General features: G+C 36.8%; 1 protein-coding gene and 2 non-coding genes across 3 annotated transcripts in view; 2 read left to right on the forward strand and 1 right to left on the reverse strand.

Moving 5' to 3' along the window:
• LOC148568296 (uncharacterized) overlaps positions 1-26526 on the forward strand; it is an 86051-nt gene extending 59525 nt beyond the window's left edge. The window contains exons 4-8 of the mRNA XM_088484677.1: positions 24408-24755; positions 24841-24920; positions 25010-25157; positions 26243-26278; positions 26365-26526. Coding sequence (XP_088340803.1) covers positions 24408-24755; positions 24841-24920; positions 25010-25157; positions 26243-26278; positions 26365-26526 — 774 coding nt within the window. The remainder of the gene's footprint in view (positions 1-24407; positions 24756-24840; positions 24921-25009; positions 25158-26242; positions 26279-26364) is intronic.
• Positions 3256-3363, reverse strand: LOC148568297 (small nucleolar RNA R71). The gene has a single exon (XR_015882700.1). It is a non-coding gene; the product is annotated as a small nucleolar RNA R71 (small nucleolar RNA).
• On the forward strand, positions 10009-10116 carry LOC148568298 (small nucleolar RNA R71). Its single transcript, XR_015882033.1, has one exon. It is a non-coding gene; the product is annotated as a small nucleolar RNA R71 (small nucleolar RNA).
• Positions 26527-27273: the final 747 nt, after the last annotated feature.

Here is a 27273-nt window from a genome sequence, read left to right on the forward strand (position 1 = left end):
GAAGGTGATGATTATGTGTGACGCTCATCATCCTTCTCCCTTATGAACGCGTGCCTGACAAACACTTCTGTTCTACATGAATTAAGCTAGAATGAGTATCTCTTAGATCTCCTAACCAGAATCTTCGTGGCGTAAGCTAGAATGATGGCGGCATTCAAGAGAATCCGGAAGGTCTAAACCTTGTCTGTGGTATTCTGAGTAGGATTCAGTGATTGAATGACTGTGACGAGCTTCAAACTCGCGAGTGCTGGGCGTTAGTGACAGACGCAAAAGGAGGGTGAATCCTATTCCAGCATGATCGGGAACCGACAGATGAATAGCCGTGCCGTGACAGGGTGCGTGAGCATATTATTCACTGAGAGGAGGGGATGTAGCCACTGACAACGGTGATGCCCTTGCATACAGCCAGCCATGGAAAGGAGTAAGACTGATTGGATGAAGATAGCAGGAAAGCAGAGGTTCAGAGGAACGAAAAGCATCTCCATTCGCTTATCTGAAATTCCTACCAATGATTTACATAAGTGTCCCTATCCCTATTTTATTATATAATATTCGAAAACCATATCACTTTATATCTGCCTGACTGAGATTTACAAGGTGACCATAGCTTGCTTCATACCAACAATCTCCGTGGGATTCGACCCTTACTCACGTAAGGTATTACTTGGACGACCCAGTGCACTTGCTGGTTAGTTGAACGGAGTTGTGTCCACACATAGAGCCACAATGAGGATTCAATACAATTATATATTGTTACTCTCACACAAGTACAAAGAACATGGAACACAATTTCGTCCACCAAGTTTTTGGCGCCGTTGCCGGGGATTGTTTGAGTTTGGACAACTAACGGTTCATCCTGTTGCTCAGATTAGGTAATTTTCTTTTTGTTTTCTTTTCAAAAAAAAAAAATTTTCAAAAACCTTTCAAAAATTCCTCACTTGTTTTCGAAAAAAAAAATATATAAAAAAAAATTTGTTTTCAAAAATTTTATTCAAAATTTTTAAGAATGAATTCTAGTGTTTCATGAAGCATGTTGAAGCCTGGCTGGCTGTAAAGCCATGTCTAAATTCTTTTGGACTGAGGCTTCAACTAATCACTTCAATGCATGTAATTCCATATATCACAGCTTGGCTGGCCATTGGCCATGTCTAGTGTTTTGGACTGGAGCTTTCATTGAAAGCTTGGCTGGCTAGTGAGCCATGTCTAATTCCTGGACTGAAGCTTTAACTAACATGGCAAGATTCCTAGAATTCATATTAAAAATTTTGGAATCCTTATTTTTTCAAAACTATTTTCGAAAAATATAAAATAAAAATCCAAAAAAATTTAGAAAATCATAAAAATCAAAAATATATTGTGTTTCTTGTTTGAGTCTTGAGTCATATCATAAGTTGGTGTCACTTGCATATGCATCTTGCATTTTTTTCGAAAATATCATGCATTCATAGTGTTCTTCATGATCTTCAAGTTGTTCTTGGTAAGTCTTCTTGTTTGATCTTGATGATTTTTTGTTTTGTTTCTTTTCATGTTTATCATATGCATTCTTGAATTCTTAGTGTCTAAGCATTAAAGAATTCTAAGTTTGGTGTCTTGCATGTTTTCTTTGCATTAAAAATTTTTCAAAAATATGTTCTTGATGTTCATCATGATCTTCATAGTGTTCTTGGTGTTCATCTTGACATTCATAGCATTCTTGCATGCATTCATTGTTTTGATCTAAAAATTTCATGCATTGCATAATTTTCATGTTTTTCATAAAAATTTCAAAAATCAAAAAAATATCTTTCCCTTTTTCTCTCATCAAATTCGAAAATTTGAGTTGACTTTTTCAAAAATTTTTAAAATCAAAGTTGTTTCTTATGAGTCAAATCAAATTTTCAATTTGAAAATCTTATCTTTTTCAAAATCTTTTTCAAAAATCAAATCTTTTTCAAAATTCTTAGTTATTTTCGAAAATTTCAAAAATATTTTTCAAAAATCTTTTTCTCATTTTAAATCATAATTTTCGAAAATAACTTAAACAATTAATGTTTTGGTTCAAAAATTTGAAGTTTGTTACTTGCTTGTTAAGAAAGATTCAAATTTTAAGTTCTAGAATCATATCTTGTGATTTCTTATGAATCAAGTCATTAATTGAGATTTTAAAAATCAAATCTTTTTCAAAACTAATTCCTATCATGTCTTTTCAAAAAAATATCTTCTTATCTTATCTTTTTCAAAAATATCTTTTCAAAATATCTTTTCTAACTTCCTAACTTCTTATCTTTTCAAAATTTGTTTCAACTAACTAACTAACTTTTTGTTTGTTTCTTAACTTTTTCAAACTACCTAACTAACTCTCTCTCTCTCTATTTTCGAAAATATCTTCCCCCTTTTTCAAAATTTCTTTTTAATTAACTAATTATTTTTAATTTTTATTTTTTATTTCAAAAAAATTTTCGAAAAAAAAAATTACTAAACATTTTTCAAAAACTATTTTCAAAAATCACTAACTCTTTTTCAAAATAATTTTCGAAAAATTTCCCTCCCCCATCTTATTCTATTTATTCATTCATATACTAACATCTCATTTCACCTCCTTCCATCCTCACAGTTGTGTTTCTTCCTTTATATTACATTCTTTGTCTCCCCCTTTTCTTCCACTCACACAGGGATCCCTATACTGTGGTATAAAGGATCTCTATTATTATTATTATTTTTCTGTCCATTCTTCCTTGTCATATGAGCAGGAGCAAGGATAAGAACATTCTTGTGGAAGCAGATCCAGAACCTGAAAGGACTCTGAAGAGAAAATTAAGAGAAGCTAAAATACAACAATCCAGAGAAAACCTTTCAGAAATTTTTGAACAGGAAGAGGAGATGGCAGCCGAAAATAATAATAATATAAGGAAGATGCTTGGTGACTTTACTGCACCTAATTCCAATTTACATGGAAGAAGCATCTCTATTCCTGCCATTGGAGCAAACAACTTTGAGCTGAAACCTCAATTAGTTTCTCTGATGCAGCAGAACTGCAAGTTTCATGGACTTCCATCTGAAGATCCTTTTCAGTTCTTAACTGAATTCTTGCAGATATGTGATACTGTTAAGACTAATGGAATAGATCCTGAAGTCTACAGGCTCATGCTTTTCCCTTTTGCTGTAAGAGACAGAGCTAGATTATGGTTGGATTCTCAACCTAAAGACAGCCTGAACTCTTGGGATAAGCTGGTCACGACTTTCTTAGCCAAGTACTTTCCTCCTCAAAAGCTGAGCAAGCTTAGAGCTGATGTTCAAACCTTCAGACAGAAAGAAGGTGAATCCCTCTATAAAGCTTGGGAAAGATACAAACAGTTGACCAAAAAGTGTCCTTCTGACATGCTTTCAGAATGGACCATCCTGGATATATTCTATGATGGTTTATCTGAGCTATCAAAGATGTCACTGGACACTTCTGCAGGTGGATCCATTCACCTAAAGAAAACGCCTGCAGAAGCTCAAGAACTCATTGACATGGTTGCTAATAACCAGTTCATGTACACTTCTGAAAGGAATCCTGTGAGTAATGGGACGCCTATGAAGAAGGGAGTTCTTGAAGTTGATACTCTAAATGCCATATTGGCTCAGAACAAAATATTGACTCAGCAAGTCAATATGATTTCTCAGAGTCTGCATGGAATGCAAGCTGCATCCAACAGTACTCAAGAGGCATCTTCTGAAGAAGAAGCCTATGATCCTGAGAACCCTGCAATAGCAGAGGTAAATTACTTAGGTGAACCTTATGGAAACACCTATAACTCAACATGGAGAAATCATCCAAATTTCTCATGGAAGGATCAGAAACCTCAACAAGGCTTTAACAATGGTGGAAGAAACAGGTTTAGCAATAGCAAACCTTTTCCATCATCAACTCAGCAACAGACAGAGAACTCTGAACAAAATGCTTCTAATTTAGCAAATCTTGTCTCTGATCTATCTAAGGCCACTGTAAGTTTCATGAATGAAACAAGGTCTTCCATTAGAAATCTGGAAGCACAAGTAGGTCAGCTGAGTAAAAGGATCACTGAAATCCCTCCTAGTACTCTCCCAAGCAATACAGAAGAGAACCCAAAAGGAGAGTGCAAGGCCATTGACATAAGCGCCATGGCCGAACCTCTGAGGAGAGGAGAGGACGTGAATCCCAAGGAGGAAGACCTCCTGGGACGTCCAGTGATCAATAAGGAGCGTCCCTCTGGGGAACCAAAGGACTCTGAGGCTCATCTAGAGACTATAGAGATCCCATTGAACCTCCTTATGCCCTTCATGAGCTCTGATGAGTATTCCTCTTCTGAAGAGAATGAGGATGTCACTGAAGAACAAACTGCCAAGTTTCTTGGTGCAATCATGAAGCTGAATGCCAAATTATTTGGCATTGATGCTTGGGAAGTTGAACCTCCCTTGTTCATCAATGAACTAAGTGATCTGGATCAACTGACATTGCCTCAGAAGAGACAGGATCCTGGAAAGTTCATAATACCCTGTACCATAGGCACCATGATCTTTAAGGCTCTGTGTGACCTTGGTTCAGGAATAAACCTCATGCCCCTCTCTGTAATAGAGAAACTGGGAATCTATGGGGTGCAAGCTGCTAAAATCTCATTAGAGATGGCAGACAGCTCAAGAAGACAGGCTTATGGACAAGTAGAAGATGTATTAGTAAAGGTTGAGGGCCTTTACATACCTACTGATTTCATAGTCCTGGATACTGGAAAGGAAGAGGATGAATCCATCATCCTAGGAAGACCTTTCCTGGCCACAGCAAGAGCTGTGATTGATGTTGACAGAGGTGAAATAGTCCTTCAATGGAATGAGAACTCCCTTGTATTCAAAACTCAAGGATCTCCCTCTACAACTATGGAGAGGAAGCAGAAAAAGCTTCTCTCCAAGCAGAGTCAACCAGAGCCCCCACAGTCAAACTCTAAGTTTGGTGTTGGGAGGCCACAACCAAACTCTAAGTTTGGTGTTGAACTCCCATATCCAAACTCTAAGTTTGGTGTTGGAGAGTTTCAACAAAGCTCTGCACATCTGTGAGGCTCCATGAGAGCCCACTGTCAAGCTATTGACATTAAAGAAGCGCTTGTTGGGAGGCAACCCAATGTTTATCTAATTCTTATTTTTATTGTTTTTCGTGTTTTCTTAGGTTCATGATCATGTGGAGTCACAAAATAAATAGAAAAATTGAAAACGGAATCAAAAACAGCAGAAGAAAAATCACACCCTAGAGGAGCATCTGTCTGGCGTTCAGCGCCAGAACAGAGCATGGTTCTGGCGCTGAACGCCCAAAATAGGCAGCATCCTGGTGCTGAACGCCCAGAACAAGCATGGTTCTGGCGTTCAACGCCAGAAATGGCACACAAATGGGCGTTGAACGCCCAAAATGGCCACCAACCTGGCGCTGAACGCCCAGAGTTGGGTACAAAGGCATTTTTACATGCCTAATGGGTGCAGGGATGTAAATCCTTAAACACCTCAGGATCTGTGGACCCCACAGGATCCACTCAAGATCTGTGGACCCCACAGGATCCACTCAGGATCTGTGAACCCCACAGGATCCCCACCTACCTCCACTCACTTCTTTTCACCACTCTCTTTCACACAACCCCATAAACACTCTTACCCAAAAAACCCTTCACCAATCACCTCAATCTCTCTTCCCCATTAAACCTTCACCACTCACATCCACCCACTCTTCCCAATAAACCTACCTCATAAACCCCACCTACCTTCAAAATTCAAAACCAATTTCCCACCCAAACCCACCCATATGGCCGAACCTTAACCCCCCCTCCCTTCCCTATATAAAGACCTCCATTCTTCATCAAATTCACACAACACACCCCTCTACACCCTCCTTGGCCGAAACACATCTCCCTTTCCCTCTCCATATTTCTTCTTCTTCTTCTTCTATTCTTTTGATTATTGCTCGAGGGCGAGCAATATTCTAAGTTTGGTGTGGTAAAAGCATAGCTTTTTTGTTTTTCCATTACCATTGATGGCATCTAAGACCGGAGAATCCTCTAGAAGAGGGAAAGGGAAGACAAAAGCTTCCACATCCGAGTCATGGGAGATGGAAAGATTCATCTCCAAAGCCCATCAAGACCACTTCTATGATGTTGTGGCCAAGAAAAAGGTGATCCCAGAGGTCCCTTTTAAACTCAAAAGAAATGAGTATCCGGAGATCCGACATGAAATTCAAAGAAGAGGTTGGGAAGTTCTAACAAATCCCATCCAACAAGTCGGCATCCTAATGGTTCAAGAGTTCTATGCCAATGCATGGATCACCAAGAACCATAATCAAAGTAAGAACCCGGATCCAAAGAACTATGTTACAATGGTTCGGGGGAAATACTTAGATTTTAGTCCGGAGAATGTGAGGTTGGCGTTCAACTTGCCATACATGGAAGAGAACGCACGCCCCTACACAAGGAGAGTCAACTTTGATCAAAGGTTGGACCAAGTCCTTATGGACATATGTGTAGAAGGAGCTCAATGGAAGATTGACTCCAAAGGCAAGCCGGTTCAACTAAGAAGATTGGACCTCAAGCCTATAGCTAGAGGATGGTTGGAGTTTATTCAATGCTCAATCATTCCCACTAGCAACCGGTCTGAAGTTACTATAGACCGGGCCATCATGATCCATAGTATCATGATTGGAGAAGAGGTGGAAGTTCATGAGATTATACCTCAAGAACTCTACAAGGTGGCTGACAAGTCCTCCACCATGGCAAGGTTAGCCTTTCCTCACCTCATTTGCCACCTATGCAATTCAGCTGGGATTGACATAGAGGGAGATATCCTCATTAAAGAGGAAAAGCCCATCACTAAGAAAAAGATGGAGCAAGCAAGAGAGCCCAGTCATGGAGCTCAAGAGGCGCAAGAAGCTCATCACCATGAGATTCCGGAAATGCCTCAAATGCACTTTCCTCCACAAAACTATTGGGAGCACATCAACACCTCCCTAGAAGAATTGAGTTCCAATATGGGACAATTAAGGGTGGAACATCAAGAGCACTCCATCATGCTCCATGAAATAAGAGAAGATCAGAAAGCAATGAGGGAGGAGCAACAAAGACAAGGAAGAGACATAGAAGAGCTCAAGGACATCATTGGTTCCTCAAGAAGGAAACGCCACCATCACTAAGGTGGATTCATTCCTTGTTCTTCTTTCTTCTGTTTTTCGTTTTCTATATTATGTGCTTATCTATGTTTGTGTCTTCATTACATGATCATTAGTAGTTAGTAACTTTGTCTTAAAGATATGAATGTCCTATGAATCCATCACCTCTCTTAAAAGAAAAATGTTTTAATTCAAAAGAATAAGAAGTACATGAGTTTCGAATTTATCCTTGAACTTAGCTTAATTATATTGATGTGGTGACAATACTTCTTGTTTTCTGAATGTATGCTTGAACAGTGCATATGTCTTTTGAAGTTGTTGTTTAAGAATGTTAAATATGTTGGCTCTTGAAAGAATGATGACTAGGAGACATGTTATTTGATAATCTGAAAAATCATAAAAATGATTCTTGAAGCAAGAAAAAGCAGCAAAAAAACAAAGCTTGCAGAAAAAAAAAAATAGGCGAAAAAAAAATAGAAAGAAAAAGAAAAAGCAAGCAGAAAAAGCCAATAACCCTTAAAACCAAAAGGCAAGGGCAAATAAAAAGGATCCCAAGGCTTTGAGCATCAGTGGATAGGAGGGCCTAAAGGAATAAAATCCTGGTCTAAGAAGCTAAACCAAGCTGTCCCTAACCATGTGCTTTTGGCGTGTAGGTGTCAAGTGAAAACTTGAGACTGAGCGGTTAAAGTCAAGGTCCAAAGCAAAAAAAGAGTGTGCTTAAGAACCCTGGACACCTCTAATTGGGGACTTTAGCAAAGCTGAGTCACAATCTGAAAAGGTTCACCCAATTATGTGTCTGTGGCATTTATGTATCCGGTGGTAATACTGGAAAACAAAGTGCTTAGGGCCACGGCCAAGACTCATAAGGAAGCTGTGTTCAAGAATCATCATACTGAACTAGGAGAATCAATAACACTATCTGAACTCTAAGTTCCTATAGATGCCAATCATTCTGAACCTCAATGGATAAAGTGAGATGCCAAAACTATTCAAGAGGCAAAAAGCTATAAGTCCCGCTCATATGATTGAAGCTCTGTTTCATTGATAGTTTGGAATTTATAGTATATTCTCTTCTTTTTATCCTATTTGATTTTCAGTTGCTTGGGGACAAGCAACAATTTAAGTTTGGTGTTGTGATGAGCGGATAATTTATACGCTTTTTGGCATTGTTTTTAGTATGTTTTTAGTAGGATCTAGTTACTTTTAGGGATGTTTTCATTAGTTTTTATGTTAAATTCACATTTCTGGACTTTACTATGAGTTTGTGTGTTTTTCTGTGATTTCAGGTATTTTCTGGCTGAAATTGAGGGACTTGAGCAGAAATCAGATTCAGAGGTTGAAAAAGGACTGCTGATGCTGTTGGATTCTGACCTCCCTGCACTCAAAGTGGATTTTCTGGAGCTACAGATCTTGAAATGGCGCGCTTCCAATTGCGTTGGAAAGTAGACATTCAGGGCTTTCCAGCAATGTATAATAGTCCATACTTTGGCCAAGAATTGACGACGTAAACTGGCGTTCAACGCCAGCTTTCTGCCCAAATCTGGCGTCCAGCGCCAGAAAAGGATCCAAAACCAGAGTTGAACGCCCAAACTGGCACAGAAACTGGCGTTCAACTCCACAAATGGCCTCTGCACGTGGAACACTTAAGCTCAGCCCAAACACACACCAAGTGGGCCCCGGAAGTGGATTTATTCATCAATTACTTACTCATGTAAACCCTAGTAACTAGTTTATTATAATAGGACCTTTTACTAGTCTTTTTGACCATCCTGGATTGTATTTTGATCCTGTGATCTCGTTTAGGGGGCTGGCCATCTCGGCCATGCCTGGACCTTCCACTTATGTATTGTCAACGGTAGAGTTTCTACACTCCATAGATTAAGGTGTGGAGCTCTGCTGTTCTTCAAAGATTAATGCAAAGTACTACTGTTTTCTATTCAATTCTTCTTATTTCTCTTCTAAGATATCCATTCGCACCCAAGAACGTGATGAAGGTGATGATTATGTGTGACGCTCATCATCCTTCTCCCTTATGAACGCGTGCCTGACAAACACTTCTGTTCTACATGAATTAAGCTAGAATGAGTATCTCTTAGATCTCCTAACCAGAATCTTCGTGGCGTAAGCTAGAATGATGGCGGCATTCAAGAGAATCCGGAAGGTCTAAACCTTGTCTGTGGTATTCTGAGTAGGATTCAGTGATTGAATGACTGTGACGAGCTTCAAACTCGCGAGTGCTGGGCGTTAGTGACAGACGCAAAAGGAGGGTGAATCCTATTCCAGCATGATCGGGAACCGACAGATGAATAGCCGTGCCGTGACAGGGTGCGTGAGCATATTATTCACTGAGAGGAGGGGATGTAGCCACTGACAACGGTGATGCCCTTGCATACAGCCAGCCATGGAAAGGAGTAAGACTGATTGGATGAAGATAGCAGGAAAGCAGAGGTTCAGAGGAACGAAAAGCATCTCCATTCGCTTATCTGAAATTCCTACCAATGATTTACATAAGTGTCCCTATCCCTATTTTATTATATAATATTCGAAAACCATATCACTTTATATCTGCCTGACTGAGATTTACAAGGTGACCATAGCTTGCTTCATACCAACAATCTCCGTGGGATTCGACCCTTACTCACGTAAGGTATTACTTGGACGACCCAGTGCACTTGCTGGTTAGTTGAACGGAGTTGTGTCCACACATAGAGCCACAATGAGGATTCAATACAATTATATATTGTTACTCTCACACAAGTACAAAGAACATGGAACACAATTTCTTCCACCAATCCACCTATAGAATGGTCTAATAACATCTTAGATAATTCAGATAGACCATCATAGAACATATTCAGGATGGTCCATTCTGAAAGCATGTCAGAAGGACACTTTTTAGTCAGTTACTTGTATCTCTCCCAAGCTTCATAGAGGGATTCACCTTCTTTTTGTCTGAAGGTTTGAACATCCACTCTAAGCTTACTCAGCTTTTGAGGAGGAAAGAACTTGGCTAAGAAAGCCGTGACCAGCTTATCCCAAGAGTTCAGGCTATCCTTAGGTTGAGAGTCCAACCATATTCTAGCTCTGTCTCTTACAGCAAACGGGAAAAGTATAAGCCTGTAGACCTCGGGATCAATCCCATTGGTCTTAACAGTATCACAGATCTGCAAGAATTCAGTTAAGAACTGAAAAGGATCTTCAGATGGAAGTCCATGAAACTTGCAGTTCTGTTGCATCAGAGAAACTAATTGAGGTTTAAGCTCAAAATTGTTTGCTCCAATGGTAGGGATTGAGATGCTTCTTCCATGTAAATTGGAATTTGGTGCAGTAAAGTCACCAAGCATCTTCCTTGCATTGTTATTATTTTCGGCCATGTTTCCTTCTTTTTCAAAAGTTTCTGTCAGATTTTCTCCAGAGAGTTGTGCTTTAGCTTCCCTTAGCTTCCTCTTCAGAGTCCTTTCAGGTTCAAGATCAGCTTCAACAAGAATGTTCTTATCCTTGTTCCTGCTCATATGAAAAAGAAGAGAACACAAAAGAAAATATGGAATCCTCTATGTCACAGTATAGAGATTCCTTATGTAAGTATAAGAAAAGAAGAGTAGCAAAAGAAAAAGATAAGAATCCAAACACAGGGGAGAGGAGTGGGTTCGAATTTTTGAGTGAAAGAGGGGTGTTAGTAGATAAATAAATAAATAGAAGGGGATGAGAGTTGAGAGAATTCGAAAATAAAATAAAATAAAATAAAAATATTTTTGTTTTTAATTTAAAAATCAAAGTTAGAATTCGAAAATAAAAAAAAATTAAAATTTAAAATAATTAGTTAATTAAAAATGAATTTTGAAAAAGAGGGAAGGGATTTTCAAAAATTAGGGAGAGAGAGAGTTAGTTAGGTAGTTTTGAAAAAGATAAGAATCAAACAAAAAGTTAAGTGGTGAATTGAAAAAGATTTGAAAATCAAATTTTGAAAAGATAAGGAGCTAGAAAAGATTTTGAAATAAATTTTGAAAAAGATGTGATTGAAATTTATTTTGAAAAAGATTTGAACAAGAAATTTAAAAAGATTTGATTTTTGAAATTAAAGTTGATTACTTGACTAACAAGAAACAAAAAAAGATATGATTTTAAAATTTAAAGATTGAACCTTTCTTACTCTGCAAGTAACAAACTTAATATTTTTGAATCAATCACATTAATTGTTAGCATTATTTTCGAAAATATGAAATAGAAATAAGAAAAAGATTTTGAAAATAAATTTGAAATTTTCAAAAATTATGAAGGAAAAGATGAAAAAAATTGATTTTTGAAAGAGATTTGAAAAAGATAGAATTTTTAAATTGAAAATTTGATTTGACTCATAAGAAACAACTAGATTTTAAAAATTTTTGAAAAAGTCAACTCAAATTTTCAAAAATTTATGAGAGAATAAGGGAAAGATATTTTTTATTTTTGAATTTTTAATGATGAGAGAGAAAAACAATAAAAAGACTCAATGCATGAAAATTTTGGATCAAAACAAATGATGCATGCAAGAACACTATGAATGTCAAGATGAACACCAAGAACACTTTGAAGATCATGATGAACATCAAAAATTTATTTTTGAAAATTTTTAAGAAAAGAAAAACATGCAAGACACCAAATTTAGAAATTTTCGAACTTTAGACACTAACAAATTGAAAATGCATATGAAAAACAAGAAAAGACACAAAACAAGAAAATTAAAGATCAAACATAGAAAATCATCAAGAACAACTTGAAGATCATGAAGAACACATTATGAATTTTTGAAAAATGCAAGAAAATTATAAAAACATGCAATTGACACCAAACTTAAAAATTGACACAAGACTCAAACAAGAAACACAATATTTTTTGGTTTTTATGATTTTATTAAAATTTTTTTGGTATTTTTCGAAAATTATTTGGAAAAAAGAAAAATAAGGATTTCAAAATTTTTAATAGGAATTCCAGGAATCTTGCAATGTTAGTCTAAAGCTCCGGTCCAGGAATTAGACATGGCTTACTAGCCAGCCAAGCTTTTAGTGAAAGCTCCAGTCCAAAACACTAGACATGGCCAATGGCCAGCCAAGCTTCAGCAGATATTGCCTACCTCCCATGTATACAACAACTATGTGTGTAACTGCCAAATGGGTGAAGATCAACAAGCTCTTGTGATGATAAGTTGAAACCCCGGTCCAAAAGATTAGACATGGCTTACAGCCAGCCAGGATTCAATAAATCATCATGAAACACTAGAATTCATTCTTAAAAATTCTGAAGAAAAATATATTTTTGAAAATATTTATTTTTATTTTTTTTTCGAAATTAATAATAATAAAAACAAAAGCTTAAAATTAAAATAAATTTACCTAATCTGAGTAACAAGATGAACCATCAGTTGTCCAAACTCGAACAATCCCCGGCAACGGCGCCAAAAACTTAGAGCACGAAATTGTGATCCTTAACAACGGCGCCAAAAACTTGGTGCTCGGAACGTAATTCACACACTTTGTCACAACTTCGCACAACTAACCAGCAAGTGCACTGGGTCGTCCAAGTAATAAACCTTACGTGAGTAAGGGTCGATCCCACAGAGATTGTCAGCTTGAAGCAAGCTATGGTCATCTTGTAAATCTCAGTCAGGCGGATTTAAATGGTTATGGTAAATTGATAATTAAAATATAAATAGGATAGAGATACTTATGTAATTCATTGGTGAGAATTCCAGATAAGCGTATAGAGATGCTTTCGTTCCTCCTGAACCTCTGCTTTCCTGCTGTATTCATCCAATCATTCCTACTCCTTTCTATGGCAAGCTGTATGTTGGGCATCACCGTTGTCAATGGCTACATCCCGTCCTCTTAGTGAAAATGGTCCAATGCGCTATCACTGCATGGCTAATCATCTGTCATTTCTCGATCATACTGGAATAGGATTCAATCGTCCTTTTGCACCTGTCACTATGCCCAGCACTCGCGAGTTTGAAGCTCGTCACAGCCATCCCTTCCCAGATCCTACTTAGAATACCACAGACAAGGTTTAGACTTTCCAGATCTCAGGAATGGCCATCCATGGGTTCTAACTTATACCACGAAGACTCTGATCTCAGGATCAGGAGGCTAAGAGATATGCATTCAAGCTTGTTTGCATGTCGAACGGAACTGGTTGTCAGGCACGCGTTCATAAGTGAGAATGATGATAAGCGTCACAAAATCATCACATTCATCATGTTCTTGGGTGCGAATGGATATCTTAGAGAAGAAATAGACCTGAATTGAATAGAAAAACAATAGTACTTTGCATTAATTCATGAGGAACAGCAGAGTTCCACACCTTAATCTATGGTGTGTAGAAACTCTACCATTGAAAATACATAAGAACAAGGTCCAAGCATGGCCGAGAGGCCAGCCTCCATGATCTCAGAACTAAACGTCCAAAGATGTCTAATACAATAGTAAAAACTCCTATTTATGCTAAACTAGTTACTAGGGTTTACAGAGATAAGTAAATGATGCAGAAATCCACTTTTGGGGCCCACTTGGTGTGTGCTTGGGCTGAGCATTGAAGCTTTCACGTGGAGAGGTCTTTCTTGGAGTTGAACGCCAGTTTATAACCTGTTTCTGGCGTTTAACTCCACTTTGCAACTTGTTTCTGGCATTTGACTCCAGAATTGGGCAGAGAGCTGGCGTTGAACGCCAGTTTGCATCATCTAAACTCGGGCAAAGCATAGACTATTATATATTGCTAGAAAGCCCTGGATGTCCACTTTCCAACGCTATTGAGAGCGTGCCATTTGGACTCATGTAGCTCCAGAAAAACGACTTTGAGTGCAGGGAGGTCAGAATCCAATAGCATCAGCAGTCCTTTGTCAACCTCTGAATCAAATTTTTACTCAGGTCCCTCAATTTCAGCCAGAAAATACCTGAAATCACAAAAAAAACACACAAACTCATAGTAAAGTCCAGAAATGTGATTTTTAATTAAAAACTAATAAAAATATATTAAAAACTAACTAAATCATACTAAAAACTATGTAAAAACAATGCCAAAAAGCGTATAAATTATCCACTCATCAGTATTCCTGCTGGGCGTTCAACGCCCCTCATGGGCAGCACTGCTGACATTGAACACCAGCGAGGGAGCAGCCCCTGGACGTTCCATCATCCTCAATGAAATAAGAGAAGATCAAAGAGCCATAAGGGAAGAACAACAAAGGCAAAGGAGTGACATAGAAGAGATCAAGCATCACATAGGATCCTCAAGGAGGAGCACTAGCCACCGCCACCATTAAAGGTGGATTCGTTCTCTTTTACTCCATTCCTGTTATTTTTCTGTTTTCTGTCTGTTTATTTATATGTTCTCTTGTTCTAATTTCATAATCATTTGCATTGATGTCTTAAAGTTGTAAAATATTCCATATATTTCTCACCTTGCTTAAACGAAAATTTTATTGAAAAGAATTGAGAGATGTATGAATTTCAAATTTAAAATAAGAATAGTTTAATTATGTTGATGTGGTGGCATTGCTTTTGTTTTCTGAATGCATGATTAAACAGTGCATATTTGAAGTTGAAATTTTAGCATTTTGGCTGTTGAAAGAATACGGAAAAAGAAAAAATATTATTGATAATCTGAAAAATCTAAAAAGTTGATTCTTGAAGCAAGAAAAAGCAGCAAAAAGAAAAAGAATATATATATATATATATATATATATATGCATGCAAAAAAAAAAAGAAGAAAAAAAATGGCGATAAGAAAAAAAAATAAAAAGCAGAAAAATCCATTACTGCCCAAAAATGCAGGAAAAAGAGGGCAGATTGAAAAAGCCAATAACCTTTTAAACCAAAAGGCAAGGGTAAAAAGGATCCAAGGCTTTGAGTATTAATAGATAGGAGGGCCTAAAGGAATAAAATCCTGGCCTAAGCGGCTCAAGCAAGCTATCCCTAACCATGTGCTTGTGGCGTGAAGGTGTCAAGTGAAAAGCTTAAGACTGAGCGATTAAAGTTGTGGTCCAAAGAAAAAAAGAGTGTGCTTAAGAACTCTGGACACCTCTATCTGGGGACTCTAGCAAAGCTGAGTCACAATCTGAAAAGGTTTACCCAGTTAAAGTGTCTGTGGCATTATTGTATCTGGTGGTAATACTAGAAAAAAAGGTGCTTAGGGTCACGGCCAAGACTCTGAAAGCTGTGTTCAAGAATCAAAAAGAGCTTGACTAAGAGAGTCAATAATATCATCTGGATTCTAAGTTCCTAAAGATGCCAACCATTCTGAGTTCGAATGGATAGTGAGATGCCAAAACTATATAGAAGCAAAAAGCTACTAAGTCCCGCTCATCTAATTATAACTAAGCTTCATTGGAAACTTAGAATTTTATTGTATCTTAATCTTTTTTTTATCCTACTATGTTTTTAGTTGCTTGGGGACAAGCAACAGTTTAAGTTTGGTGTTGTGATGAGTAGATATTTTATACGCTTTTTGGCATCATTTTCATATAATTTTTAGTATGTTTTATTTAGTTTTTATTAACTTTTTATAGGTTTTAGTGTTAAATTCACATTTTTGAGTTCTACTATTAGTTTTTGTGTTTTTGTACAATTTCAGGTATTTTCTGACTTAAATTGAGGAGCTGGAGCAAAAGTCTGATTCACACAGAAAAAGCACTACAGATGTTGTCTGGATCTGACCTCCTTACATTCGGAAGAGCTTTTCTGGAGCTACAGAAGTCCAAATGGAGCGCTCTCAATGGCTATGGAAAGCTGACTTCCAGAGCTTTCTCGCAATATATAATAGTTTATACTTTGCTTTGGATTAGAAGGCCGAAAACTGGCGTCCAACGCCAGCAACCTACCCCCTTCTAGGCGTCCAGCACCCACGGAGTAGAGTCCAACATCCAAACACCCAGAGAGGACCTCCTAGCCACCGTTCAACACCCGAGGAGTCTTATAGCACGTGGATCTCATTAAAGCTCAGCCCAAACACTCACCAAGTGAGACCCAGAAGTAGATTTTAGCACTAAAAAGACTGTTTTACCCTTACTAGTTATTTGTTTAGTATTTAAAGTGTATTTTACATTTTCCATAGGGAGGACAGCCATTATTTTTTATTTTCACTTTGTATTTCACATCAGTATGAGTTTTTAAACCTCCTAGGCTGAGGAGAGGAGCCCTGTTGAGTCCTATGAATTAATAAAAGTATTACTGTTTCTTCTTCGATCCATATTTGATTAATTCTAAGATGTATATTCGCACTTCAACATGGTGAATAGGATGATCAGTGACAATCAGCTCTATTCATCATACTAAGATGAACGTGCCTGACAAACACCCGTATCTACTTGGGTTCGTGTGAATACGTGGCCGGAAAGTACGAACCAATAGCTATGTTTATACATCTCTCAGACGGCTAATCCACGACTTCGTTGGGGACTTATCGAGACATCATTTCAGCCGATTTTTTGGGAGATTAGGGTTTCTGTGGTATAGGCTAGAATCCAAAGAAGCAGCATTTTCTGATCCGGAAGATTCGACCTTGTCTGTGACATTTTGTGTAGGATCGCCAAGAGAATAAACTGTTAGAGCTTCACCCTCCGTCAGATTGGATGACCACGGGCAATGGCGTTTGATCTGGAGCAGAGGAGATCAATGACCACGGGCAATGGCTTTGATCACATACAGCCTTCCATAGAAGAGATCATTCACAAGCAAAGAAGACAGTGATACCAGAGATAATTCAGAAAGGCAAAGCAACTCCAATCCTCAACTATATCCTTAAAGTATTAGCACCCAATTATAATAATCCTAAATTATGTAATCCTGCAACCTCTTGATCTGCCTGACTAAGACCTGCAAGATAACCATAGGTTGCTTCAAACCACAATCCTCGTGAGATTGACCCTAACTCACTCAGGTATTACTTGGACGACCCAGTGCACTTGCTGGTACAACAGTACAAAGGTGTGGGGATTCGTGCTACTAGTCCACCATACACTTCAACGTTCATCCAACATCTACATGTCCACATGTCCACCATAAATGAGTGCACCGCAAGTCCACTATAGTCAACAACAAAAATCCCAAAATTTCAAAAAGTATGGTTCAGACTCATGACCTCCAAATTATAGTGTTTGATCAAACAACTAACAAATCGGATCCTAAGCTGGTTTGGTTCAACTCCAAGACCGTTTAAAGTTGAAAATAGGTGTGAAAGTTGAAAAATAGGTGTGAATCGGTGAAAACAGGCAAGAATCGATGAAAATAGGTCAAAATTCGGTTCGTTCGAGTTTCACTATGGTACTCCCATATTCTCATGGTCCACCATACACTCCAGTGTGCATCCAACGTCTACATGTCTGCATGTCCACCATAAACCAGTGCACCACAAGTCCACCATAGTCAACAAAGAAAATTCCAAAACTTTAGAAAGCATGGTTTGAACTTAGGATCTCCTGATTACTAAATGTTTAGCTTGTTACTAGGCTGTGATGCTTCTTATCAATTAATATGCTATTCAATTGATATATAATAAAAAGTATAGTTAATTAAATTATTTTATATTATTTTAATTTTACACTCACTTATTTTTAAATTAATTATATTTTTAATTATGAATAATTATTATTATAAATATATATTTTATTAACAGCTACCATTAAATAACAAATATTTTTATTAATTATAACAATTTTTTTAATGATTATATTATATTTATTAATATTATTTTTCAATAATTACACATGGTATATAACATATAATAGGTATAGAATAATCAATTTAGTTATTAAAATTTAAAAAATAATAGTTACTTTGGTATAAAAATAAAATAAAAAATATGTTTATTGTGAAGAAAAAAATATTAAAATTTTATATAATTATTTAATAATATCCATATTAACTAGTTCAAGTAGTGCGGTTAAAGTAGTGAAAGTGAATCATTAATGGTGCACGAAATCACAATCACACTTTTGCAATTCCACACAACTAACCAGCAAGTGCACTAGGTCGTCCAAGTAATACCTTACGTGAGTAAGGGTCGATCCCACGGAGATTGTCGTCTTGAAGCAAGCTATGGTTATCTTGTAACTCTTAGTCAGGATATCAATAATAATTCTCAGTTTTAATTGGAATGAGTAAAAGAACATGGATTAAATAATACTTGTTATGCAGTAATAGAGAACAGGTTGAGGTTTTGGAGATGCTCTGTCTTCTGAATCTCTGCTTTCCTACTGTCTTTTTCTTCACGCACGCAAGGCTCCTTCCATGGCAAGCTGTATGTTGGTGGATCACTGTTGTCAATGGCTACCATCCGTCCTCTCAGTGAAAATGGTCCAGCTACGGGTTTCGTAGGGCTAATCATCTGTCGGTTCTCACTAGGGTTGGAATAAGATCCATTGATCCTTTTGCACACTGTCACTGCGCCCAACATTTGTAAGTTTGAAGCTTGTCACAGTCATCCCTTCCCGGATCCTACTCGGAATACCACAAACAAGGTTTAGACTTTCCGGATCTCAAGAATGCTGCCAATTGATTCTAGCTTATACCACGAAGACTCTGATCTCACAGATTTGAATGCTCTGTTGTCAGGAGAGGCAATCAAACTCGTGAACCAGGAACCAAAGAGATACACAATCAATCTAAGGTAGAACGGAAGTGTTTGTCAGGCACGCGTTCATAGGTTGAGAATGGTGATGAGTGTCACGGATCATCACATTCATCATGTTGAAGTGCGAGTGAATATCTTAGAATAGAAACAAGCGTGATTGAATGGAAAACAGTAGTAATTGCATTAATCCATCGAGACACAACAGAGCTCCTAACCCCCAACCATAGAGTTTAGAGACTCATGCCTTAGAAGATACAAAATTCAAATGTAAAAATGTCATGATGATCAAAATAAATCTCTAAAAGTAGTTTTTATACTCAACTAGTAACCTAGGTTTACAGAAAATGAGTAAGCTAAGATAGATAGTGCAGAAATCCACTTCCGGGGCCCACTTGGTGTGTGTTTAGGCTAAGCACTGAAGCTTTCACGTGCATAGGCTATTCCTGGCATTGAACTCCAGCTTTTGTGCCATTTTGGACGTTTAACTCCAACTTTTATGCCAGTTCTGGCAATTAACGCCAGAAAAGGGTAAGGAGCTTGCGTTTAAACGCAAGTTTGCGCTACCAAATCTCGGGCCAAGTATAGACTATTATATATTGCTGGAAAGCCCAAGATGTCTACTTTCCAACGCAATTGAGATCGCATCAATTGGACTTTTATAGCTCTAGAAAATTTATTTCGAGTGCAGGGAGGTTAGAATCCAACAACATCTGCAGTCCTTTCTCAGCCTCTGAATCAGATTTTTGCTCAGGTCCCTCAATTTCAGCCAGAAAATACCTGAAATTACAGAAAAATACACAAACTCATAATAAAGTCCAGAAATGTGATTTTTGCATAAAAACTAATAAAAATATAATAAAAAGTAACTAAAACATACTAAAAACTACATGAAAATATCACCAAAAAGCGTATAAAATATCCGCTCATCAATTAACCTGACCAGTTTGGTTCTAACAACTATATATATAGTATTTTTTTGTTTTTTAAATGAAAACACGCATGTTAATTTTTGTTATAAAAATTTTATATAGTTAATTAAATTTAAAGTTTAACTATTTTCAAGATTGAAAATAATAAAATCAATGAGTAATAATTTTACTTGAGGGTAATCGAGTTAGATCTTGAATATAAAATTTTCAATTACATTTGGTAGTATTTTGAATCTTCAATGTATCTCATTCTTCTATTATGAAGGAGTAAAGATGCAATGCCACTTGAATTAAAATTTAGTACATTTCACCCTTTGAGTAAATGTCAACTGAAATAAAAGTCTAAAGCAATATCGTTCTTGTACCTCATGACTGTAAGACCCAAGACTTTTGAAATTCTTATTATGAACTAATTTCAAATTATTTATTTATTGACAGCTTTAATTTCAGAAATTATTTTATTAAAGATAATTAAAGCAAGTTTTGATTAATTGAATTTGGAATAAATTAAGATTTTATCCAATTTTATAATTATTGAGTATTTTTCTATTTACAATTTAAACTTTTAGAAATTCGAAAATAATAAGATTTGACTATTTAAATTAGAACTTTTATCTAAATTTTGCAATTGTTGAATTATTTTCTATATTTAAATTATAAAGTTAGTAGTTATAAAATAATAAGAATTTTATATGATTTGGGTTAAATAATTAATATTTTTTTATAATTGAATACTTTATGTTTTAGGAATAAAAAAAATTAATTATATTATCTTATTTTTTCAATTAGAGTATTTGATTGAAAATCAATTAGTATTTTGATAAAACAAATAATATTTTAAAATAATTTTAAGAATTAAATTAGATTTCAAATTAATACTCTTTATACCCTAATTTTTTTAAAATTATCCTACTCTAATTAAACTCAAAATTTCTAATTCCATATACAAACCCTAACTCTAATTAACACATAAATTTTTTCTTTTACCCCAAACTCTGGCTGCAGCACACCAGCAACACACAACAGCAACAGCTATGAAAAGGAAGAAAGAAAGAAAGAAGGAGGGAGAAAGAAAGTTGCGGTAAGGAGAAGAAGAAGAGAAGAGGGAGAAGCGTCGGAGCCACTGAGCCGTCGCCGTTGACGCCATTGAGGGGAGGAGGAGCGCAAGCTAGGGAGCTGTTGTAAGACCCAGAAATTTTAGAAAATCCTATTATGAGTTAATTTCAATTTATTTATTCATTAAAGATTTTATTTTCATAAACTAATTTATTAAAAATAATCAAATCAAGTTCTAATAATTAAAATAGAAATTTTACTGAATTTTTTAATTATTGAATAATTTTCTATATTTAAACTATAAAGCTTAGTAGCTATAAAAGAATAAGAATTTTATATGACTTAGTTTAAATAATTAATATTTTAGAATTTAATAGTTTAATTTTTATAAGCAAAGAAAATTAATTATATTATTTCTAATGTTAAATTAAAATACTTGATTAAAAGTTAATTAACAAATTGATAATCAAATAATATTTTTAAAGTAATTTTAAGAGATTAAATTAGATTTTTAATTAATACTCTATACCCTAATTTAATTAAAATTACCAAATTCTAATTTACCCAAAAATCCCTAATTTCACATTTTTTCCAAAAACAAACCCTAATTCTCAAATTAAAAACCCTAACCCTAACCCTTTTACCCCAGCACCTCATCGCCACTCACCTCTCTCATCCCCACGCCCCACATACGAATGCAACACACAATAGCATTAGAAATTTAAAAGAAAGAAAAAAAGAAAAGGGGACAAGGGAACGAGAAAGGAAGGGAAGAAAGAAAGAAAGAAAGAAAGAAAGAGAGGGGGGAAGGGAGAAAGGAGATATCGGAGGAATAAGAAGAGGAGAGTGAGGGAGCTGCCGCTCAAATGATCTCCACCATTCATCCTCACTGTTGCCAACTGCGCCGTCCCCACCGAGCCGCCGAACTTGCCACACCTCGTCGCCGTCCAGCTCGTGTTGCCACTGTTCCGTCGAGCTGCTGCCGTCATCACACGAAATAGAGGGAGAGACAGATGGAGAAGAGTGTTGCGGAGTGAGGGGAAGAAGTTGCTGGTCACCGTCGTCGTTGGGTCCTTGTTCCTTGCCGCGGAAGGAGCTGCTCCCAGCCACGGTCGTCGCTATCGTTCGAGTCACTGTTGCCAGAGAAGCCTGAGGAGAGAGAGAGAGAGAGAGAGAGAGAGAGAGAGAGAGAGAGAGAACACGATGGGAGAGAAGGGGAAAGCCACCTGCGATGCTGCCAGAGCTCCTATCACTGGCAAAAGCTGTCGCTGCCCTCCCAGCTGCTATAGTGGCTGTCACCCATCATGTATGGCCACTGGAGAAGTTGTTGTTGCCGCCAGAACCACCGCCGAAGCTTCAGTAGTTTGGTTCAGTCTTTATTCCTTTGTTACTATAAGCATCTTTGTTCTAGAACCCTTGAAAATCAATATTTTGTTATGTTTGGTTAGAGATTCTGAGGTTTTTGTAATGTACGGTCGAGTTCTGGTTATTGCGAGTTGCGATTGAAGCTACCGCTACTTGGTTCAATTTTTTCTTAGTTACGGTAAGCATTTTCATTCCAAAAGGTCCTTTTGTCGCTGTTTTGTTATCTTAGCTGAGGTCCTGCGGCATTATTATTATATGATTGAGCTTTTGTTATTACATATTGCGATTAGTATTGCCGTGGTTGCTGCGAAAGTGGTATAGAGCTGTGGTTATGGCTGCCGCTGTTGCAGGCCAGGAGAAAAATGAATTTGTGATGCATTTTAGAGTTTTTGAGTTTCGAATATTCGAGGTAGGGGCGCTTTCCTTAAACTCATTTTATTTCCGAGAATTGTTATAAATCGATATTGATGTGAAATGTATATTTTTGTGATTTCGTAAGTCTTATAGATTGGTTTGAGTTGCTTTGGACGATTGTAATTGTTTATGTGGTTGAATGATTGATTGTTTGTGGAGATTGAATAATTTGGGTTATTGATTGATTTTTGGTAAATTGGCGGTTGCTGAATTGATTTTCTTGAGATTTGGAAATGTTTTGATATTGGAAATAAGTTTGATTTATTGAAAAGAATTTGAGACATTGGATTTGGATTGTTGATTTATCAGGAATGATTTTTGAGAATTGAAAATGATTTGAGATATTGGAATTGGTTTGATTTTGGAAATGTTTTAAAAGAGTTTGAGGAATATTTGGATGGGACCCGAGAAGGGTGGCAGAGTCCAAGTTTTAGAGGGGATGCTGCTGAAATTTTATAAAAATTAGAGATTTTGTTTGGATGGTTATTTAAAAAGATTTGGATTTAAGGGTTATAAGGTTTGATTTTGAGTTATTCAAAAAATGATTACGTTTTGAGTTTGATTTACTTAGAAAGGAATGAATTATATTTTGAATTGGGATTGTTGATGAACGGAATGAGAGGATGGATGATGATGATTGAATTTGAGTGAAGGATGATGAGGACTGATTTTAAAGTATGATTTTTGAATGAATTTGGAAATGAGATATGAATTTATGATAATATAAATTAAAAGTAAACGAGACTTGTAAAATCGAGACAAATTGTTGACCCTTTATACATAAGATGTGACCGGGCACTGTAACTCCCTAGGTTCCCCCATGGGCATGTATATAACTGACAGAGGGACTGTCCAATGGTTAGGTACCAGGACATGTCGAGTTGGCTGTATAACTGACAGATGAGCTCATTAGCCATAGGACAGGCACACATCATATGCATTTGTATGTTTTGCTTGGGTGTGCATTGTTTTGGTTTGCCTATTTGTTTAATTATACTTATCTGTTATTTGGCTTACTTGCTGTATTTGCACTTTATCTGTATTTTTCTTGTTTGTATTGTATGTGTGTGCAACTGAGAAAAAGTATGAAAAAGTATGCACTTTATCTGGTGGTGGTGAAGCTGTGGGTTATTTTCCTGATGTGATGATTTGATTGCTGATTTGGTTGAGTTGGGGGCTATGATTAGTTTCTGATTGAGGTATTAGTAAAGTAGGAAAAATCAAGCTGGTTTAGCATAGACTTAATGAACCTATGCTTGGAACAGGTTGTTCATTCATACAGCCTAGGAAACTAATTAAGATTTTCTTATAAGAAAAAAGGTTTAGATTTCTGAAAAATTAAATATTGTTTCTTTGAAAAGGTTTTGGATGATTAACCATTGGTTTTTAAAAGATTCATAGGACGAACGATAATCACTTCCTTGAAATCAATTCTTCTCTTAAAACGTATATTCTTATAACAACTATTAAACCCTCTATTGAGAATCCTTTCGAGGACGATGTTCTCACTCCCCTACAGAATTTCTCTTTCAGTGACAGGTTCAGGAAGATTCGGCACGAAGCCGCGATCGAACTATGGAGTTTTATGTATATATATGTTTTCATTTTCTATATTTGATTTAGTCTTAGATTTTATGTTACCCATCGTCATTTGTCATTTTGAAATTTTAGAGGGACAGGATTTGTATATTAAGAAGTATTGAATAAGTCTATGTATTTATTATTACGTGGATATAATATGTGATTTTGTGATTTTAAAATAAAAATTTTTCATTTTCATAATAAAAGATTCGGTTCATATTCATGAAGAATCAATATTAAATAAATATAGTATTAAATTAATAGATTAGAGGTAAGTAACGCCTGAACTTTTAGTACGATCATGAGGTTTAAGAGTAAGGGTGTTACAGCTGTCTCCGACGTCCAGCGCCGTCGCGTCTGACTCGCTGTTACTGTCCGTCACTTCCAGTTGTCACTGCCACCACAGTGCCATCAAGAGGGAAGCTGCCGTGTCACACAGAGAAGAGAGAGAGAGAGCACGGGGAGTAGAGAAGAGAGAGGCGAGAGCCGCACCCTATGCCATCGCACCCTGCCACGTCACCGTCGCTGTTGGTCTGCCTTGGAGCCGCCATCGAACAGAGCGCAGAGAAAGAAGGTTCACGAGTGAGAGAGAAGGTTGCAGGCCTGGCACCGCCGCACCCAACCACCGCCACTTTTGCCATCGGAGAACGCCGTTGCCGATGACAAAAACACTACTAGTAAGGATTTTGTGTTTGGTTTTCTTTCTTTTGAATTCCTGGGATATTATCGTCACTGTGTGGTTGTTATAATCGCCATCACCAGATTTCTGGACGTGGCTGTCACTTGAGGTGGCTGTCGGAGCTGCCGCCAAATCGGTTCAGAGACCGCTACTGCTTCGTTCTGTCTTTCCAATGGGTATCTCTGTCTCAGAATCCTTGCTGTTAATATTTTCGTTATGTGTTTTAAGGTTTTCATGATATTAATGTTTTAGGGTTAAGTTATTGGGGCCGCATGTTGCGATTAAAGTTATTTCTGCTGTTGCAGAAGTGAGTGGAATTGTGGTTGCGGATGTCACTAATGTCAGACCAAGAGAAAAGAATTCCTTTTACGCGTTTGGTTTATCGGTTCGACTTTTCGAGGTAGGAGTTTTTCTAAAAACTCAATTTTTTTTAATTTGGAATTGTTATAAATGGATATTGATATGATAAATACATTTTTGGTGATTATGCAAGTCTTATGAATTGTCTGCCTTGATTTGGATGAATATAATTGTTTGATTGAATTATTGTTTGGTTTTGTTAAACGGACGGTTGCTGAATTTATTTCCTTAAAGTTTTGGAAATGAGTTTGATTTGTTGAAAATAATTTGATTTTGGATTGGTTTGATTTGGAAAAGGTTTAGTTGGGACTTAAGAAGGGTGGCAAAGTCTGAGTTTTAAGACAGATGCTACCGAAATTTTATTATAAAATTTAGGACTTTGTTTGAGATGCTATTTGGAAAAGATTGGATTCGAGAAATTGTATTCTTTGATTCTTGATTTATTAAGAAAATAGTTATGTATCGAGTTCAATTTATTTAAGAAAAGTATTATTTTCAGGTCAATTTGAATATGAAAAGGCTTATGTCTTGAATTGGAATTAAGAATTTCATTCGAAGAAGTTTTAGTGAATTTAAGAGAAATTAAATTTTTGATTGAATAATTCTGTTTGTGACATTTTGGAAAGAGTCAAAGAATTGGTTTTAAGAGTGAACCTGAAAATGGTTTTGGTTTAAATGGATTGGTTTTTGTTTTAGGTGATTGGGTTTTGAAATTGGTTTGGGACTTTTGACTTATATAACTCGGTTTGATTTAAATTTTATTTGATTGATTTAAACCAAGAAGCTATGACTTTAAGGATTTTCAATAAATTTAAGGAAATGAGATGGGTTATTTTTTCCGTAAAATCTTGAGACTCTACTGCGGAGTTTTTATTACCAAGTTTTGATTTAGAATGAATGATTTTTGAGTCTGTTAAAGGAGATTTTAAATCTGGTATGGTTTTGAAGTTGTCTAGAAGTTTTGGAAAATGTTACATAAAGTGACTCCGTTTCGAAAGGAACTTGATTTTTGAGGAAAAATGATTCTTGGCAAGATGTGAATTTAATACGCTTGTTATTGAAAGTAAATGGGCCAAGAATGATTTTGATATATGATTTGAGCCTGATTGATTGTGGTTATTACAGAGATTGTTGATAAGTCGCTATGCGCTTGGCAAGCAGGTTGATGTGGGATCCCTGCGGAAGCACTAACATGCTGAGTCAATTGATATGGGATCCCAATAGTGCTGTTAGGGCTGCCTTTGTAGTTTGCTGTGCGCTTGGCAAGCAGGCTGATATGGGATCCCTGTAGAAGCACTAGTATGCTGAGTCGGATGATGTGGGATCCCGATGGTGCTGTTAGGACTGCCTTTATAATTCGCTATGCGCTTGTCAAGCAGGTTGATGTGGGATCCATGTGGAAACACTAACATGCTGAGTCAGTTGACGTGAGATCCCAGTGGTACTGTTAGTACTGCCTTTGTAATTTGCTATGCACCTGACAAGGCATGTTGATGTGGGATCCCGCTTTTCCAGGTAATGGCGTCGGCGTGGGGGCAGATTGATGTGGTATCCCGTCTACGTTCAAATGTGAGTAGTTGATGCGGGATTGATGAGCGGATAATTTATACGCTTTTTGGCATTGTTTTTACATAGTTTTTAGTATGATTTAGTTAGTTTTTAGTATATTTTTATTAGTTTTTAAATAAAAATTATATTTCTAGACTTTACTATGAGTTTGTGTGTTTTCCTGTGATTTCAGATATTTTCTGGCTGAAATTGAGGGACTTGAGCAAAAATCAGATTCAGAGGTTGACAAAGGACTGCTGATGCTGTTGGATTCTGACCTCCCTGCACTCAAAGTGGATTTTCTGGAGCTACAGAACTCCAAATAGCACGCTCTCAATTGCGTTGGAAAGTATACATCTAGAGCTTTCCAGCAATATATAATAGCCCATACTTTGCCCGAGTTTAGATGACGCAAACTGGTATTCAATGCCAGCTTCCTGCCCTATTCTGGAGTTAAACGCCAGAAACAGGTTGCAAAGTGGAGTTAAACGCCAGAAACAGGTTACAAACTGGCGTTCAACTCCAAGAGAAGCCTCTACACGTGTAAAGCTCAATGCTCAGCCCAAGCACACACCAAGTGGGCCCCAAAAGTGGATTTCTGCATCATT

This window comes from Arachis ipaensis, chromosome B4 (assembly GCF_059453495.1).
Source record: "Arachis ipaensis isolate K30076 ecotype BB chromosome B4, ASM5945349v1, whole genome shotgun sequence".
Classification (NCBI taxonomy): domain Eukaryota; kingdom Viridiplantae; phylum Streptophyta; class Magnoliopsida; order Fabales; family Fabaceae; genus Arachis; species Arachis ipaensis.